At 31.2% G+C, this 17,244-nt stretch overlaps 1 protein-coding gene across 1 annotated transcript in view; it reads right to left on the bottom strand.

Annotated features, from left to right (window-relative positions):
• LOC110035632 (protein ABIL1) overlaps positions 1 to 15,616 on the bottom strand; it is a 63,100-nt gene extending 47,484 nt beyond the window's left edge. Inside the window, exons 1-2 of the mRNA XM_020739893.1 lie at positions 15,145 to 15,616; positions 8,716 to 8,798 (exon numbers count right to left, since the gene is read on the bottom strand). Of these exons, the coding sequence (XP_020595552.1) occupies positions 8,716 to 8,798; positions 15,145 to 15,231 (170 nt within the window). The 5' untranslated portion in view covers positions 15,232 to 15,616. The remainder of the gene's footprint in view (positions 1 to 8,715; positions 8,799 to 15,144) is intronic.
• Between the last annotated feature and the right edge of the window lie 1,628 nt (positions 15,617 to 17,244).

Here is a 17,244-nt window from a genome sequence, read left to right as displayed (position 1 = left end):
AACCCACCCCCCCCCCCCCCCACCTTGCATACAATTTTATTTGTTTGTGTCGTGTATGGTGCTATTTCAGATTTTCGGGTTTCGTGTTGAAATTTCCCTTTCAAGTGTATTAGTTGTAACCGTCTAACTTTCAATAAAAATATTGATTTTCCTATTGTAATTTGGATTAACTCTGGTATCATTTGTATCAAAGTTAATCTTACCCTAGTCATATCCAAAAGTTTATAGCATCCCACCATATCACCACCCAAAATATTTATTTTCCCTCCACTCTACATACCCCATTCCACCACCTACACCCAAAACCCTAGCCGCACCTGCAAAAAGATAATTGTCGAAGATCGGAATGGGAGAAAATGTCAAGATTCCGTTTATGAAAAATCTACAAAAAGATGTCTAGGAACCTTCTTTGGAGGATGTGCAGCAAAAATCCTCCAACTGCAACGAAGATTTGTCGCCTTCGAGAGGAGGCAATCTGGAAGGGTCACTCGTAGCTACAACAGTGTTTTGCGACGGAATGGAATGAATCTTTTCCACCATGCGAATTTTAGGAATGAAAAACCTCTACCTCGAATATTTTACCTGAAATATCTGAGAAAGCAAAATTTTGAAATAACAGTGGATTTGACATATTTTGACAACCACTTGGATCCGAACAAATTCACGAGGGGCTTGAGACCATGAAACTTTTTTTTAGTACCAGGAAGTCCCACTGAACATAACGGTAAAACTAGCTGCCAAAAAGCTAAGGAAAAGTATATTATTTTAGTAGGAAGATTTGAAACACCTATGCCAGCGTAAAAGAAAAAACAAGATCACTACTTGCTCTAAAATAAAATGGGAGATGCAGCGACGGTACCTACCAGCTCACTACAGATTAGATGTTGAGACCCCAACTTCAAAAGTAAAGATACCGCATCACTGAACGCCCACCGCATCATACAGGCAAGGTTCAATCTCAGGATCTTACAGCAGAGTACACCCAGAGGAACATTCAAGCCGACCCACCTAAGGAGACACTAGGTCAGAGTGGAGAATAGGTGTAACTAATATGCATTCCCAAATTCGTCTCAACCAGTAAGTGTTTCAAGTGTCATGGATTTGAGCATAACAAATCAGATTACACAACTAGGAGAATGATCTCTCTCACGGATAAGTGTGTGTTGACCTCATTTTTTTGAGGTCTTTCTCTTTCTCTCTCTAGAACTTAATGGTTTTAGCAATAGGATTTCATAGTGATTTTGCTTAGAGGACTAATGTTGGGACCCATACCAACTAGAAATTTGAACTATTTTTTGACTCCTTATGGTTTTATGTATTTCACCTTGAATCCTTAAACTTTGGTAGAGTTGATTGAGGTCAAATTATTGAAGCTCAGGTTGAGTTCCTATAGGTTTGAAATGCCTTAGGAATTTGAGCTTAGAGAATTAGGTCTACTTGTGGTTCTTTCTTTGGGGCACTTCACTCACCTCCACTCACTTTTTGATGGCTCCTCTTTTAGCCTTTGGAGAATCATTTGATTATGAAGTACACCTTAAGCTAAAAAAAAGGAGATTATCCCCTTAAAGAATAAATAAATAATAAATCATTAAAATTCTATTTTAACTATAAAATAAATAAATGAAAAGAAATTTACTAAAGATCATTAAATCATTTGAAATTGAGATCAACATAATAAAGATCAATAAACAAGTTTTTGAAAATTTTTCAAAATTCATAAAGGATATTTTTTTTCAAAATAAATCAATAAATTGGAAAAAAAAGATATCAACTTTAAAAAAATATGAGAATGTTTCAAAAATAAAAAAAATATTAAATATAATCATTAAAATTTTGAAAAATAAGAAAAGAAAATATTTTTTTTCTAAAATAGCACCAAATTCATTATTTTACATATCATTTAAAATAATTCCATTTAACTCATTTTAATTAAAAATAATTTTAAAAAATATCAAAATTTTATTACATGTTCATAAAAAAATTTAAAAACTACATATATTTTTCTCTAAAATTTTAAAACTTAATAATTTTCAAATAAAAAATTATTAAAACACCAAAATTTGCAGCCACACACAGATACGCCTCACATGATAGATCTTTTCAAACCTTTAACCAAACTTCGGAGCCTTCTATTGGTTCTCTTTCCAAACCCAAAGTTCACCCAAATATGGCTTTTAATCATCATGCTAAATCCTTGAAATTGAAGCAATTTGAGCCAATGGAAACCTACTTCCATTAAAGCTCCAATTATTGATCTAACTTCCCTACACTTGTTAGAAGCTTATTGGTTCATATCAAAACTCCCATCAACTGAAATCCAACTCCCACTTCAGACCAAGGGAAGCCTAACCCAAGCTTAGGCCATTTTGAAACTTCCATGACAAGCCATGGACATTTCTTGAAGCACTATTTGCCACCAAGAATTGACCAGCAACCTCACTGATCCAAGGCAATTAGAATGGACCAATGGTGAGGCTAGCCTTACCTCTTCACCCCAACCTATGAATACCCATCAAACTTAGGTTAAACCATCCATAACCCAAAATTCCCTACCAAAGTTCAACTTTCCCTTATTTAATTAGAGTTGATTTTCAAAGTAACCTTTATCTTTTCCATAGGAGAGTGAGTTGATCGAAATCTTGCAAGAACACTTCGATGAGCTTATTTAGGTTTCTAGAAAGCTACTCGACGACTTGGATCAAAAAAACATCTTTCATATCGAGGTAAATTCATTTTAAAGTATGATTTCTTTTGGTTTTCAAGCTTAGTGAAATGAGCTTTTGAATTTTAGATCATAGTCGTTAAGATTATAAAGCTCTTCGAAATGATCATTTTGGTTTTTGAATTGCTCAAATCCGCCAAGAATTGAGTGAGATCCATGTATTTAGTGTGGACGGTTTTCGGTTAATGGCCCGATTGGGATGATGAATCGACACCGTCCATTACATCTTTACTAAATTGGACAGTCTAGATTGTTTCTTGATGGCAGGATGGTGGATCCATATCAAAATGATTGGTGCCAAACAGAGAAGAGACACGTAGATGGCAGCGGCTTATGAGAATGCGACATGCGGCGGCTGTTTTAAATAGAAAATTTAAATTTAAAGGAATTAATATTTTTTTACAAAATAAAAAAATCATAATAAATCAAAGAAAAATGATAAAAACATGAAATAGAATGTTTTGGATTCGGAAAAATGAGAAGAATTAATGAAAAATAAAATCAAGTCGAAATGTCAACAAATAATTTTTAAATGAATAAAAATGAATTAATTCATAAAAAATTAAAAAATAACTCAAAATGTCATAAAAATGCAATGGATTAAATCTTGTGATCTTATTATGCGGCTCCAGTCTTCTAATGATTGGGAAACATGAATTTCTTCGTAATTTGGCATTTATCGAAAAGAATAAATACAAAAAATAAAAGACAAGTTGAAAAATTATAAAAAAACATTCACAAAATTCAAGAATCATGTGAGTGAATATTTCATTCAATTAAACAGTGATTTCATGTGGTTTAAAAGTTGTTTATTCCATTTCTTTTAAAGATGGTGCATTTGTAAATTCTTTAAGCACATCTTTAACCCTTTTATTCCAAAATTGATTTAAAACAAATAATTAAATGGAGAAAATTTCATGATAATATCGGTAAAATATTTAAAACATTTTTGTTTGATCAAATCTTTGATTGGATTAATAAATTTGGTAGATTTGTAATTTTCTACCCTCTCTTAACTTTTAATTCAATAAATCCACATTTACCATAGTAAAATCAGACATTTGAACTTTGAAAAATTGGAAATTGATAAATTGAAAATTCAGCAAAAAAATCATTTAAAAAATGCAAGTTAGGGTACATAGGCAATTTTCCCAAAATTACATAAATACCCTTTCTTACCTTAAATATCAAAGTTAAACAAATGAACTTTAAAAAAAAATGATTAATCGGATTCTAAAAGAGATTAATACATTAATCAACAGAAATATAGTAGACTTTGGTAGTTTGGGTAGTAATTTAGGGTAGTTTTGTCATTTTCACTCCCTTAATGAAAGATATAAAAGTGGTAAAACACAACAAATTGAATCAAACTGTCAAATAACTGAAGAACTTTCAAAAATTATTTTCTAATCAGAATAAAAGTTGTTTGAGTGTAAAAAAGGTATTTACAAATATACCCTTCTTAATAAAAATTGAGTAACTTTATTTCTAGAACTCTAAATTAAATGAGGTTTTTACCCATAGGTTAATTGAATTAAAAGGAACTGAAATATATAAAAATCATTTCAATTTAATAATTTCTCATAATTTTTTGACAATAAATTTATTAATAAATTCACTAATTCATAAAAAATCTGAAATGAACTCAAAATAACTTGAAAAATTTTGAGACTGTTTGGAATCTTATTTTAAACATCTCTATAAGATTTCAAGTATTTTGGAGATCAATTTGATTTATTATGAATTTTTTAATAAAAATAACCGAAAAATCAAAAAAATTCTATTAAATCAAATAAAATTCAAAAATTCATAAAACTTTTACAGAAATGTTGTTAACTCAATATGAAACACCAAAAATCATTTCAAGTATTTTGAAGTCATTTAAATCAGAATATTCAAAACCCTAAATCACTAAATTGTCAACAAAATAATTCATAAAAATTCAATAAATAATCATAATTGAGTTTATAAAAATTATATTCATTTTTTCTAAGTGAATTGTTGAATTTTATGAACTTTAATAACATTAAATCTTGATATACGTCTTAAAAAGCATACAAAGAGATTTAATTCAAAAATTCAATAAAAATTAATAAAATTTTTAAAAATTAACAAAAATATATAAAAATTAGAAAATTTCAAACCAAATCAAATAAGAGCTTTTCTTTAATAAAATAAATAAATAATAAATAAAAGAATCAAAACTAACCTCAAACCTAAATAATTTGAACAATAATAATCAACCATCGGGTCTACGAAAATTTCTTGGACAAGAATTTATACAAGAATTTAGACAAATATTTTGGTAGATTCTTGTGCAAATTAGAAAGAGTCGTCTTAGATGGTTTGGTCACATTAAACGTCAACCATCCGATGATCCGATTAGAAAAGTAGATATTTTAGATTCAACTTATGTTAAGTAAGGCAGAGGTAGACCTAGAAATCTAGGGCATATTGTATAAAAAATGATCTTAATTTATTAGAATTAAATGAAAATATGACGCTCAATAGGACGCAATGGAGAAAAAGGATTCATTTAGCCAGCCCCACTTAGTGGAATAAAGGTTTGTTGTTGTTGTTTTCGTATTATTCTTAATATTTTGTTTATTTAGTTATTAATAATAATATAGTAATAATATTAATAATTTTTATTATAATACCGTGTATGACGTGTGTTCGTGTCTTATATTTTTAATGATAGAAGTGTCTTATATTTTTAATAATAGAAGTGTCTCATATTTGCACAAGAATCTACCAAAATACTTTTCCTCCACTCCTCGGGCATCTTTTGTTTTTAAAATAATTAATATTAAGAAGTTTAGCAAGCCAAGAAACTCCCAAATCTCCTATATATCTCCACACTTCAATTGGGATATTATCGGGTCCTACAGACCTTTCACTCTTAGTTTTCTTTAAAACATCGTCAACTTCTTTTTTACTAATGCAACGGTAAAAAAGAAACGTTTTATTATTATTAACGATATTAAAATCACTTGGGCCGATTGTATTTTCAAAAACTTCATTAAAAAGTTTATCAAAATAACTCACCCAACTATGTTAAATATCTTTATTTTAGAAAAGCACATTTTGATTTTCATTTTTAATACACTTGAGTTAAATCTTTACTTTTATTTTCTCCTTGTTTGACTAGTTTATACATATATTTTTCCCCATCCTTAGTATCTAATCTATTATAAAGATCACTAAAAGCAGAATTTTTAGCGTCACAGATTGTTCTCTTAGACTCTCAACATGTCATTTGATATTTTTTCCAGTTCTCTAAGCTTTTACATTTAAACCAATTTTTGTGACATAACTTCTTATATTTTGTCTTTTCTTGCACATTATTATTCCACTGCCAACTATTTTTAATTATAGAAACTTTTTCCTTAGATTCTCAAGTACCATTTTTGTCAATTGTTGAATAGTGTTTGTTATTTTATCCAACATAGAATTTGCTGCTTCATGAACATTCCCAATCATGACTTTTACTCATAAAAATAATGTTATTTGTGTCTTTTAGATACCCCATACGAAAATATTCCAAGTATTTTTAATTTTACAACTATTTATCTTAAAATCTAGAACTAATAATTAAAGTTGAGTACTTAAATTTTCACTTGAAATAACCTTATAATCTTTATATTCCCGATGATATGTTCTTCTCAAAAGCAAAATAATCACTTTATGTTTTATTAGATCCATTCATATTATTAGCAATAACAAATCATACGCTAAAATAAAATCTAATATGGCTCTACCTTCTTCATTAATCACTCCACAACCGTAGCCACCATAAATATTTCTAAAATCTTCTACCACTCTACCGACATGTTGATTTAAATCTCCTCCAATAAAAATTCATTCTTCAAGAGATATCAGTTTTATTAAGTTTTCTAAGTCATTCCACAATTTATCTTTAGAACCTATATCTAAACCTACTTGCGGAGCATAAGCACTTATAATATTAAAAATCTTATAATCAACAATAATCTTAAGGGTTATAATTTTATCTCCAATTCTATTAATTTCTACAACATTATCTTTCAAACTCTTATCTATAATTACACCTACACAATTTCTAGTGTGACTTTTACCTGAATACCAATGTTTAAAGCCTAAGTTATCAATCTCCGTAGCCTTTTCTCCAACCCATTTAGTTTCTTTCATACATAAGAGATTTATCCTTATATGAATCATGATATTAACTAATTTCATTAATTTTACCAGTGAGAGTAGCAATATTCGAAGATTCTATCCTAATATTAGTTTCATGAACTAAATTTTTTACACGCATTCATCCGTAACGTGGGAGCCCTTGCTCATTTAACACTACAACCAGAACGTCGGTGTAGCGGCCCTTGCACACTTTTCATTATATTCACATCATACAGCGTGTCGCTTCTTGAGGACGCCCTAGTATTTACACAATAATCAAAATGATTAATTTCATGATTTTTTTGACAAAATTTTATGTTGGTTGTCAATTACCTAACGCAACCTTCCACTTTTCACATCCTGGGCTTGGGACCTAACAATGGCAGTGTTATTCAGAATAATAAAAAAATAAAAAATTAATAACATTAATTTTAATTTTTAAATAAAAAATAAATAATCAATTTTTTATTTTAATTATAAAAAATACACCAAATATGTTTTTTTATGTTTAAAAAATATTTTCTAAAAAAATTTCACTATAAAATAGGATATGTGTTTTTTAATATTATTTAAATCGAACCCATAGACGCTGTGTTTAATTTTTGTTGAGCGCATGTTCGTGTCTGAGATATGTTTGGCACTGCACAACTCCTTAATGAGCAGTATGAGCTCAATGCATTCTGCTCCATTTATTCTTTTTATTCCATACCCACAATCACTATAGAAAAAAAATAGCTAGTTGTAGAGGGATAAAGATTTATAGGGCTGAAGATTTGTACACTGACGGCATGGACACAGCTGAGAAACACTGCACTCCGCACTAAAAAAAAGGGAGAATAAAATAGTTCTCTCTCTCGAAGAACTTTGAAATTTTTTGTGTGCAATTATATTATGCACCTATAAACCCTGTTTCTAAGAATAATGTTTAGTAACATAAATAAGCACAAAAAAATTATATTTGTTAATAACAATCCACTAATTCAAAAAAAACTACAAGTCGGTAGCAGACCGAGTAAATGCTTTGTTATTTTTGAACAATTTTCAATGTCCAAAAGAAGTCACAGAATTGATAATACATATCATAATCAACATTATGGGTGTAACTGAGCAAAGCCAACTCGTGAGCCAGCTCTGGATCGGCTTGATAAACTACTCATTAACAAGACGAATATAAGCCAGCCCCAACTCGACTGTTAGCTAATCAGCCGGCTCCTTTAAAAAAATATTAATATAAAATGAACTGAAAATAAAATAAATTTTAGAAGTTTTAGAATAAAATATTAAAAAGATTTAATTATTATTATTGTTATATCAAAAGATTTATCATTATTTCTCTTCTAATTGCCCATTTTATTATTATCAAATTATTACAATAATTGATTAAAACAAAAAATATTTTTCCTTAATAATAAATGAGTTGACTCATGAATTAACTCAAACTCATATAATTAAGCTCGAGCTCGAGCTCAAACTCAAGCCAAGGATAACTCGACATATTTACTCCCCTAATCACATTAATGCATGTTGTGTTTGCTGAAATAAGTCCCAAGGCCACAAAAGAATTATCTAGTAGAAATGATATCAAAACAATGAAAATTGAAAATTTGCAGTGCCAAATATATATATATATATATATATATATATATATAATCATTAGAACATGTGGAAGAAAGAAGAAAAAAAATCTTTCAAATGCACAACTATTATAACAGCAAAAACAAAATAGATAAAAAAACTAATAAAAACAATGACCCACGTGCAAAACATGGCATTCCATACACAAATAATATGAGCAGTTGTTTTAATAGAAACCCAATCAATTAAAATAAACATACATTTGTTTCTGTTCATTGTGAAGGTAAGACTTCTCGCAATAGTCAGCAGCAGAGTATAATTGAGGTCTAAGGTTCTTCAGTTCCTGCTCATCAAAAGGTAAATAGCACAATTAGCAAGAGGGAAGAGGCAGAGCAACTAGAAAAAAACAATATATGGAAAGTAGCGAGAGCCGCCCTGAGACAACTCTTTGACTGCTATTATGGTTGGAGAAGAAGTCAATTGAAAGTAGGTGACTGCTATTATGGTTGGAGAAGAAGTCAATTGAAAGTAGGGCACATTTTTCTCACTATTACTCCAAAATTTTGCCTTAAAAAGCTGTGTTTGAGAGAGTATAATACAAATAAGGTTGAAAAAGTATTTTTTAACAACGAAAACACAAAAGCAAAAGCCGCCCCAAAGAAAGTCTAAGAAAACAAAAATGCAATAAAAATTAAATAAATAAAAAATCATCCCTACAACAACCCTATCCCAATGAAAGAAAAGAACTGATCAAGATGATTTGCAACAGATATATATCAAATTAAGGGGCTATTCGGTAGTAGTTTTATCTAAATACTAGCATTATTCTATAAAAAACCAAAATCTCACCCATAGGTATATTTTCTATTTTGATCTAATGGCCTCGCAATTTCTTCCCAATGATTAACTTTCCAATAGGTCACTCATTCCAGGGCACCCATAAGGGCACACTTCACTTTCGAGTTTCCCATGAAATTCCAACTGTTACCATAAAATGTCTCAATGCAGATATGATCCTATAGTTAGCCCTTACAGATTCAAGAGGTGGCTCCCACCACATATCACTTTGTGTTCAATGGTAGTCTCCCAAGGCACAGCGTTTTGTTCTATAAGACACTTAGTTCCCATCTTCAGGTTGATGTAATGCTCTGATACCATTTGTAAAACCCAAACTCCTACCGTTCGAGATGGTATATGCTTTGATTTGATGGTTTCACGATTTTGTCCCAATGATGTAACTTTCCAATAGATCACCCATCCCAAAAGTGCTCCCATAAGAGCATTACTTCAGAGTTCTTGATGAAATATCAATCGTTATAACAAAAGACGTCTCGATGTTCAATAGTTCAGTTTCATTACATTTAAAGGATTTAACAAATTCAAATAAAATTATTAATTAAATCAAGCTATTTGATTATTTATAGTTATGCCTAAAAAATTTGCAATTATTTAAAATTATCTTAACGTTCGAGACATTATCTGCTTTGATCTAATGCTCTCAAGATTTTATCCCAAATATATAACTTCCCAATAGGCCACCCATCCCAAAAGTGCTCCCATAAGAGCATTACTCAAAGTTTCTGATGAAATATCAATCATTATAGCAAAATATGCCACGATGTTTAAGAGTTCAGCTTTATTATACTTAAAAGGGTTTTACAAATTCAAATAACATTATCAATTAAATGAAATAGTTATACTTAAAAAATATGCAATTATTTAGAATCATATCCAAATTTTTTCAGCTTTTGTACTAATCTTTTTATTCTTAGGTAGCCTAATTACTAGATGTCAGCAAATAAAATTGAAATGCCATTTAAAATTTTATTATTCAAAATACATAAAAACATATGTACGTACGTACGTATGTACAAATGATACATACACATACACACATACATATTTGCGAACTGAACAACCCAAAGAACAATCCCAATATATATGTTAATGGGCCAGCCCAGAAAAAAAATTAGGATACAAAAAAATCTCTATGCAGGTTTTTTGGGAAAGGAAAGAAGCAAAGCTCACATCTGCCCTCAAACCTGCACCGAATGGGAAGCAATTTTGCACTTCTATCATTGGAACTAAAGTCAGGAGACAAAATCTCAATGCAGCTTTACTTGAAAAGTAGTAAACAACCAGCAAATAATAGATATGATGAAAATGATTATTGTGCTTGAATAGTTTGATTGCTACGGATGAGAGATGTATATTAGATGCGCGCCAACAACAAAAGAAGAGGAAATCAGCAAAGAAAGAGAAAAACAGGGAAAAATGGCTGAGAAAGACAGAAGGAGGGAGAGAGAAATTGAAGTTGGCGATCACACCTTACGAGAGATAATTACTTTCAAATAGTTGTATTCATTATCACTAATTCAAGTTTCCCACAAGCATTCTCTCTTTATACAAGGATTAACATGTGATGTGATGAATTAACATAAGAAGAGTAACATAAGAAAGTAATCAATGTAGAATACGAAAAAGTAAACCATACATATTTTATAAAAGAAAATGTAGAATAAGACAGTAAATTACAGAGATTTCATAAAAGGCGAGTCTTTTATGAAAAGATCCTCTAATAAAGCAACATTTGATTACACCTTTATTACATGAATAATCTCAATACAATAGGTGCTCACATGTCCAGATATTTTACAATACGTTAAGTGCTTGTATCCTCCATCAACTCTCTTCGGGTGTGAGAAAATTTTCCCTAAAAATATGAATAGTTGGTCTTAATCAACATCCAATATAGAATCAAAGGGCTTCAGATGTGACATTAACATACTTCATGTATCGAAGCACAACATGAGCAATGATCTTATGATAATATGACTATAGTGGCAGCGAAAGCATGAAATTTATCTGTAATAATGAAGTAAGCAATGTTATAAAGAGTGACTAGCAGCTTAAATGGAAACCTTAACAGTTGATGGAGAATCCATTTTCATGATCGATGCCACTAAGTATGATATCATGTATAGCAATTTACATATTTAATAGCTAAACTTCAATTTTTACATATATGCCACCTCACCTATGCATGAAAAGGTGTATTTTACATTTTCAGAGTTAAAATTTCGTATTTTTTATGTGATATGATAGATTTGTGTGGTATAAATGTAAAAAAGTAAAGTTTAGGTGTTAGATATGTAACTACATATAAGTTGGGAGGTATTCATGTAAATGCCACATAAAAATTTGATGGTGGCAGCAGTGGAAAAATAAATTCATCCTGTGATGGAATGGACAATGACATAAGAAGCTAGGAAACAGCATGTGCCTCCATTTGTATCAAGTAGAGACCAACAACAATGGCAAGATGCTCCTAAACACAAATGCCACATAAGACTATTAAAACCTCTCGTTAAAGCTCCAGCTTAACCTCATCTTCAGGCACAAAATCAAGCTCAACAGCAACAACACTATTACACTTAAGCATAGGCATAAGTTCAAGCAAAGGTGACTGATCATCGTCCTTCTTTACATAAGTAGATTGAGATAGCGGGACTAGAAGAGTGAATGAGGTTGGTGGAACTTTAGGTCTAGCAGAATATAATGAGTTTGTGAAACTGAAAAGAATTTTCATGTAGATGCAACTAGCGATGTAATAAAATAGTTGGGCTTATACCATGAACTGGATGCATTAAAAGATTGAGGATCAACATATTGTGAATTATGGTACGAGGGAAGAGGGGGCATCTTATCCTTCAGATATTTTACAAAATTTGTGTAAGCTGCACCAAAATTTTCAATTGATGGGTATTAAGTAAGGGTGTCATTATAATATGATGTTTGCAATAAGGATAAGCAAGTGAATGCAGCCATCAGTATCATAATGGGAGTAGGTAAAAGTAAGTTTTTATGCCTCTTGTCAAAAAAAGGCTCATCATAGTTCATATTAGGGATCATAATACTTATGTAAGAAATAGAAATTTTAAATTTTATCAAGGGTCTCAAAATTATTATAATAAGATAATCCCATAATAAAGGAATGAGATTACAAAACAAATGGGATGATATTGTTAAAATGATTCTAATAGAGATATGGGCTAGTACAATATGCAGTTGGGGGATGGATAGTTTGGTTCGAGTAAAGCAGAGGGTAAATTATAAGCTTCAATTTATGAAGAAATCAGAAGCAGGTCATTGAATTAGCCAAACTGTCGAATATAGAAGTTTTTAGGGTCCAGTGAAGAGCAATAAAATCAAAAAATCATTCAATTCCAAAGAAAATGAAAACAAAAAAAAGAAAGAAAAAACCAAAAATTTCAGTGGAGCAAAAGGGGCAGGGTGTACTCAAGTGCTTCGATTAACTAGTTAGATGTGGGTTACATTGAGTTGGATTGGGTCAAGTAGGGTAGTTGGAGGAAAATGTTAATGGGAGAAAAGAGAAAATGGCCAAGTTAGTTTTGAATGCACGGTAGAGTTTTGGTTTGAACATAGAAGTGTTTCTAGAGTTAGATTTCCTTATGCGTCATTTTCATGGAGATGGTTGTTTTCAATCTAAAAAAGAATTTAAACTTTGCCGACTATATTACTTGTAATGAAAAAGAAAAAGAATAGTGGACAGTCTAAAAACTGAACATAAGGACAAAACGATCAAACCCTATGAAGAATAATAACTACAAAATTGATTTAGCTATTATATAAATTGATGAGAATGAAGGTTGTGGTCAAATGACATTAATGAAATAAGGGAAGAGGGGCTTGTGTTAGATTCACTCTAATGATGACACTGAAAAGAGAAAATAGGACAAGAAAGAGTGGTAAAAAAGAGAGGTGATGTAGAAAAATTGAATTGATCAGTCACCTTCTATGAGATAGATGATTCATAATAAATAATTATATTTGTCATCATTACTCTAAGTTTCTTACAAGCATCCTTTATTTATACAAGGACTTTGCATGTGCAATGACAGCAAATGAAAAGTAATAGAAGAGTAATCAAAATAAATCAAACATAAATCTTTCATAAAAGACAAACCTTTTTACAGAAAGACGCCCAAAATGCGATAGGTTTGTGTGATTATACCATTTGATGAGGATATGGATAGTGGTTCAATAGCTTGATTAATCAAAGTAAAGTAAATACTTCAATCAGAACTTAGAAGCACTCCAAAGATGGGAATAAGAGAGGGAAAGTTGGCCAGTAGAAACAAAGGTCATGGAGAGATGGAGACAGGAAGGGAGAGGTGAGATACAAAAATGAAATGCATAGACACCCTTAGAAGAGAGATACTTCATCACATATAATTGCACTCATCACCAGTAATTCAAGTCTCTAACAAGCCTCGCCTACTAAAGATGATTTTAAGCATGTAACAAAATAATAACAATAAAAATTTAAGTATAGTAAAAACTAATAAACAATGAATTGTTCATGCCAAGTCTTTTAAGAGTGGGCCTTCTAAATAAAGTATTCTTCGAACACATATTATGAATAATCCAATTAGGGCAAGCGCTGACACATATACATATGATATTCAAATAAGGCAAATAATAGTATTGCCAAGTGAATACTTCTTACATGAAAATCACATAAGCAATATTTATTTTATTAAACAAAATATTTAAAATAACAAAATGCCTTATAATAGGAGACAGTTATATTTTGTTTTTCCTAAGGGGTTCTTTGTTTGAATGCATTAGAAGTGTAGAGTAAACTAAATAAAAGGGTTTTGAAAACTAAGGTTATTTTTCTTAGAGAAATAAATACAATTATTTTATGGAGGAGTTTATAGTACAAACATAGTTCAATTTCAACAAATTCTCTTTTCACATAAATTGGGCAAATTCAAAGTATTCCAGATGCAGCCCACACTAACATGCTACCTTGCACAGCACGTTGACCTTGAAGCATGACAATAATGACTTATGATTGCGAAAATAAAAACGCATCCTTGTACCCACAATGGCAACAAACCTGACTACCTTATACCCATCTAGATAATGCCTCCACCCTAACAATGTCTCAGACCAAACAATGTGAACGCCACCCTCACAACCACCCCTTAGTACTCTACACCCACGACAACAACTGCTAAGCCCTAGTGAAGTCGTGGCCTCCTCCCCTAGCCTCCGTTGATTGTCACTCCAAGACCCAACACCCCTGTTGTGAGGCCATCTTTATTGTGCCATGTGTTGTCTTTTATTTATTTTTTATTCGATTTTTAGATTCTTTTAATTAGTTCCAACCAAATGCATTGTATTTAATTTACACTATATTTAATATTCTCCTGAATTTTAAATACTCAAGTAAGCAACCACTAATAAGTTTGACAAGTCAATCTAATGTTCTGCCGTAATTCTTCCACATAAAGATAAAGATCCTTGCAAGACAAATAATAATAATAATAACAGTGCCTCATCCCTAAGATCAACACCCCACCAAAATAACAAAGATACTCTTCAAGTTCTCACCCTCCAAGCGATCTCGGAATAATTTTGAACCCACATGGATGCAGTAAATACAGAGAGAAGCTGCTAAAAGCTAGAATCACACAGAAACACTTTCAGAAACAAGAATTTACTTCGCAGCACTTGGAAAACGAACATAGAACCTCACTGGGCAACGTAAAAATCTGCTAAAACCTATCTAATTCCATAACAAAAACACAGAAACACAAAATACAAGCCAAAAGCTGAGTAGAGATTTCGAACCCAAATAACCATCAGATGAACTTCACCTGAAGAGCCTTGACAAAGCTCTTGCTCCTCTCCATGGGGACCTCATCGAAGGTCATGACCGCGCTCTCCGGCCGCCAATGCTGCATTCTCACCGCTGCCGATATCAAGATTCGCACAGGAAACGAAGGAAAGAAAAACAGGAAGAGAAGCCACCAGAAGAGAAAAGTGAACCCTAACGTAGACTTCACTTTCTAAATGGGAAATGCAGGCCGATAGCTCCGCATTGAAGCTAGCTCTCCGCCAATTAATGGTAAGGAAGTTAAAGAAGAAAGAGAAAGAGGAGTGGAGTCGAAGCAATGCCGAGACCGGGGGGTTACGGCTATTCCGGTTAAGAAGAAAAAATGGGAAATTAAGAGAGTGTGAGTGGGGTGGGTAGGGAAGCAAGCTGCTTTGATGAGGCGGTGATGAGATAAACCGAACAGTACGGCTGACCCGGTCTGTACCGCCGCAAAGCGAGGAAGGTTTGATTCGCTTTAGGCGGCGCCTGCGTCTGGTTCTGGTTGATGCTAGCCGCTGTTGTTAGCGTTTCGAGATGACCAGCATGACTAGTCTTTTGGCTATTTTTTTTGAATGGGCGACAAAAATATTTGTGCAATGATATTCAGCTCAATTCTAATAGTTTGAACAGATTGGCGTGATATTGTTGTTGTTTTCAAGGATTTTTTTAATTGTTTCGATGTTTTAAAGTTTAGTGTAAATAAAATGCAGATATTTTTAAATTTTAAGCACCTTAATGGAAGAAGATTAATCAAATATCACATTGAAGTATTACGAATTTCCTTATAAATCATTCTATTATGTTTTTGAAATTGCCCTTTATTAATATAATTCTAAATATTATGAGTGATAAGCTGAACAATGACTGCATTAACGTGATGTCACGATGACTAGAAAAATTATTGTCCTTTACAACACTCATGAATCCTCATTTTTTTTCTTGCCCAAGAATGATTGACAACGATGAATGCGACCCTCCATCATTTTTGATATTATTTTGCACTTGTCAGAATGTCATTGTTATGCATTCAAGTAAGAAAATATAATATCGTTAGATTTTTTATTAATAGTTAAACACTATATGATGCTTCAAAATATATTGAATTTATTTCATATTTCGAGCTTAATCATGAAACATGACTTTTTTAGTTAATATCGAGATATTTCAAGATTAAAACATAATTTAAGCCATTAAAATAAACTGAATCAAACACAATCATAAATTTCACAACAAATTAGAACACAAGCTAATTTTGAATATAAAAAATTTTAAACTAGCCAAGCATAAACAAGTGCTCAACAGCTCATTGTTGGTTTGTTTACTACCCTAATGTCGTGAATTTGTGAAAATTTTGGCTCAATTTATTTTTAAAAATAAAGATAAGTGTGGGTTGTTGTGCATCAAGAGAAAGATTGGTAAAATTGGATTGATTCAAAAATAAAATAAATTTTATATTTATTGGATTATGATTTATTCACAGATTCATATCACTAATAGAAGAGTTGTAAAAGGAATTTTGAGTACAGAGAATGTAAGTAAAATAATTTAAAGAATATTTTATCTATTATTTTTATCTTCTTCTTCTTCTACATGAATGTTAATATTTTATTATATCTCATCTTAAACACCATTACTCATAAATACTCATTCTTAGGTTTTTCACTTTATGGTAATCATTCTTGTCCGCCTATTCAGTAATGAGGTGAATTGATAGAGTTTATCTATTTTCCTTGAGGAGTTTTCCCTTAATGATGTCTTCAAGTCATATCCAATTGTGGTCGAGTTGTGAAGATCATCAATCTTGGGTGAACTGTCATGTTATATTATATGGTTAGATTGTTTGACCGAAGTGACCTGATCGAGCTATCTCACTTGTTCGATGAGTTGATGGGTTTCATTCCTTAAACTTGATAAAGATGTTTTTTCATATTCTAACGTAATAACAATAATTTTTATTTTTTTACTAACAATACTTGTTAGTTAAATGTATGTCCTCCTAGAACTTAACTTTAACTAGATTCCTTGGTTTTATGCTTTCTTAAATTGGTATTAAAGTGGATAATTAATTTATTTGATATTGTAATTTTATGGCTCTTATTGG

The sequence above is a fragment of the Phalaenopsis equestris genome, unplaced genomic scaffold (genome assembly GCF_001263595.1).
Source record: "Phalaenopsis equestris unplaced genomic scaffold, ASM126359v1 Scaffold198653, whole genome shotgun sequence".
Lineage (NCBI taxonomy): Eukaryota > Viridiplantae > Streptophyta > Magnoliopsida > Asparagales > Orchidaceae > Phalaenopsis > Phalaenopsis equestris.
This window is presented reverse-complemented; position numbering and strand designations above follow the sequence as displayed.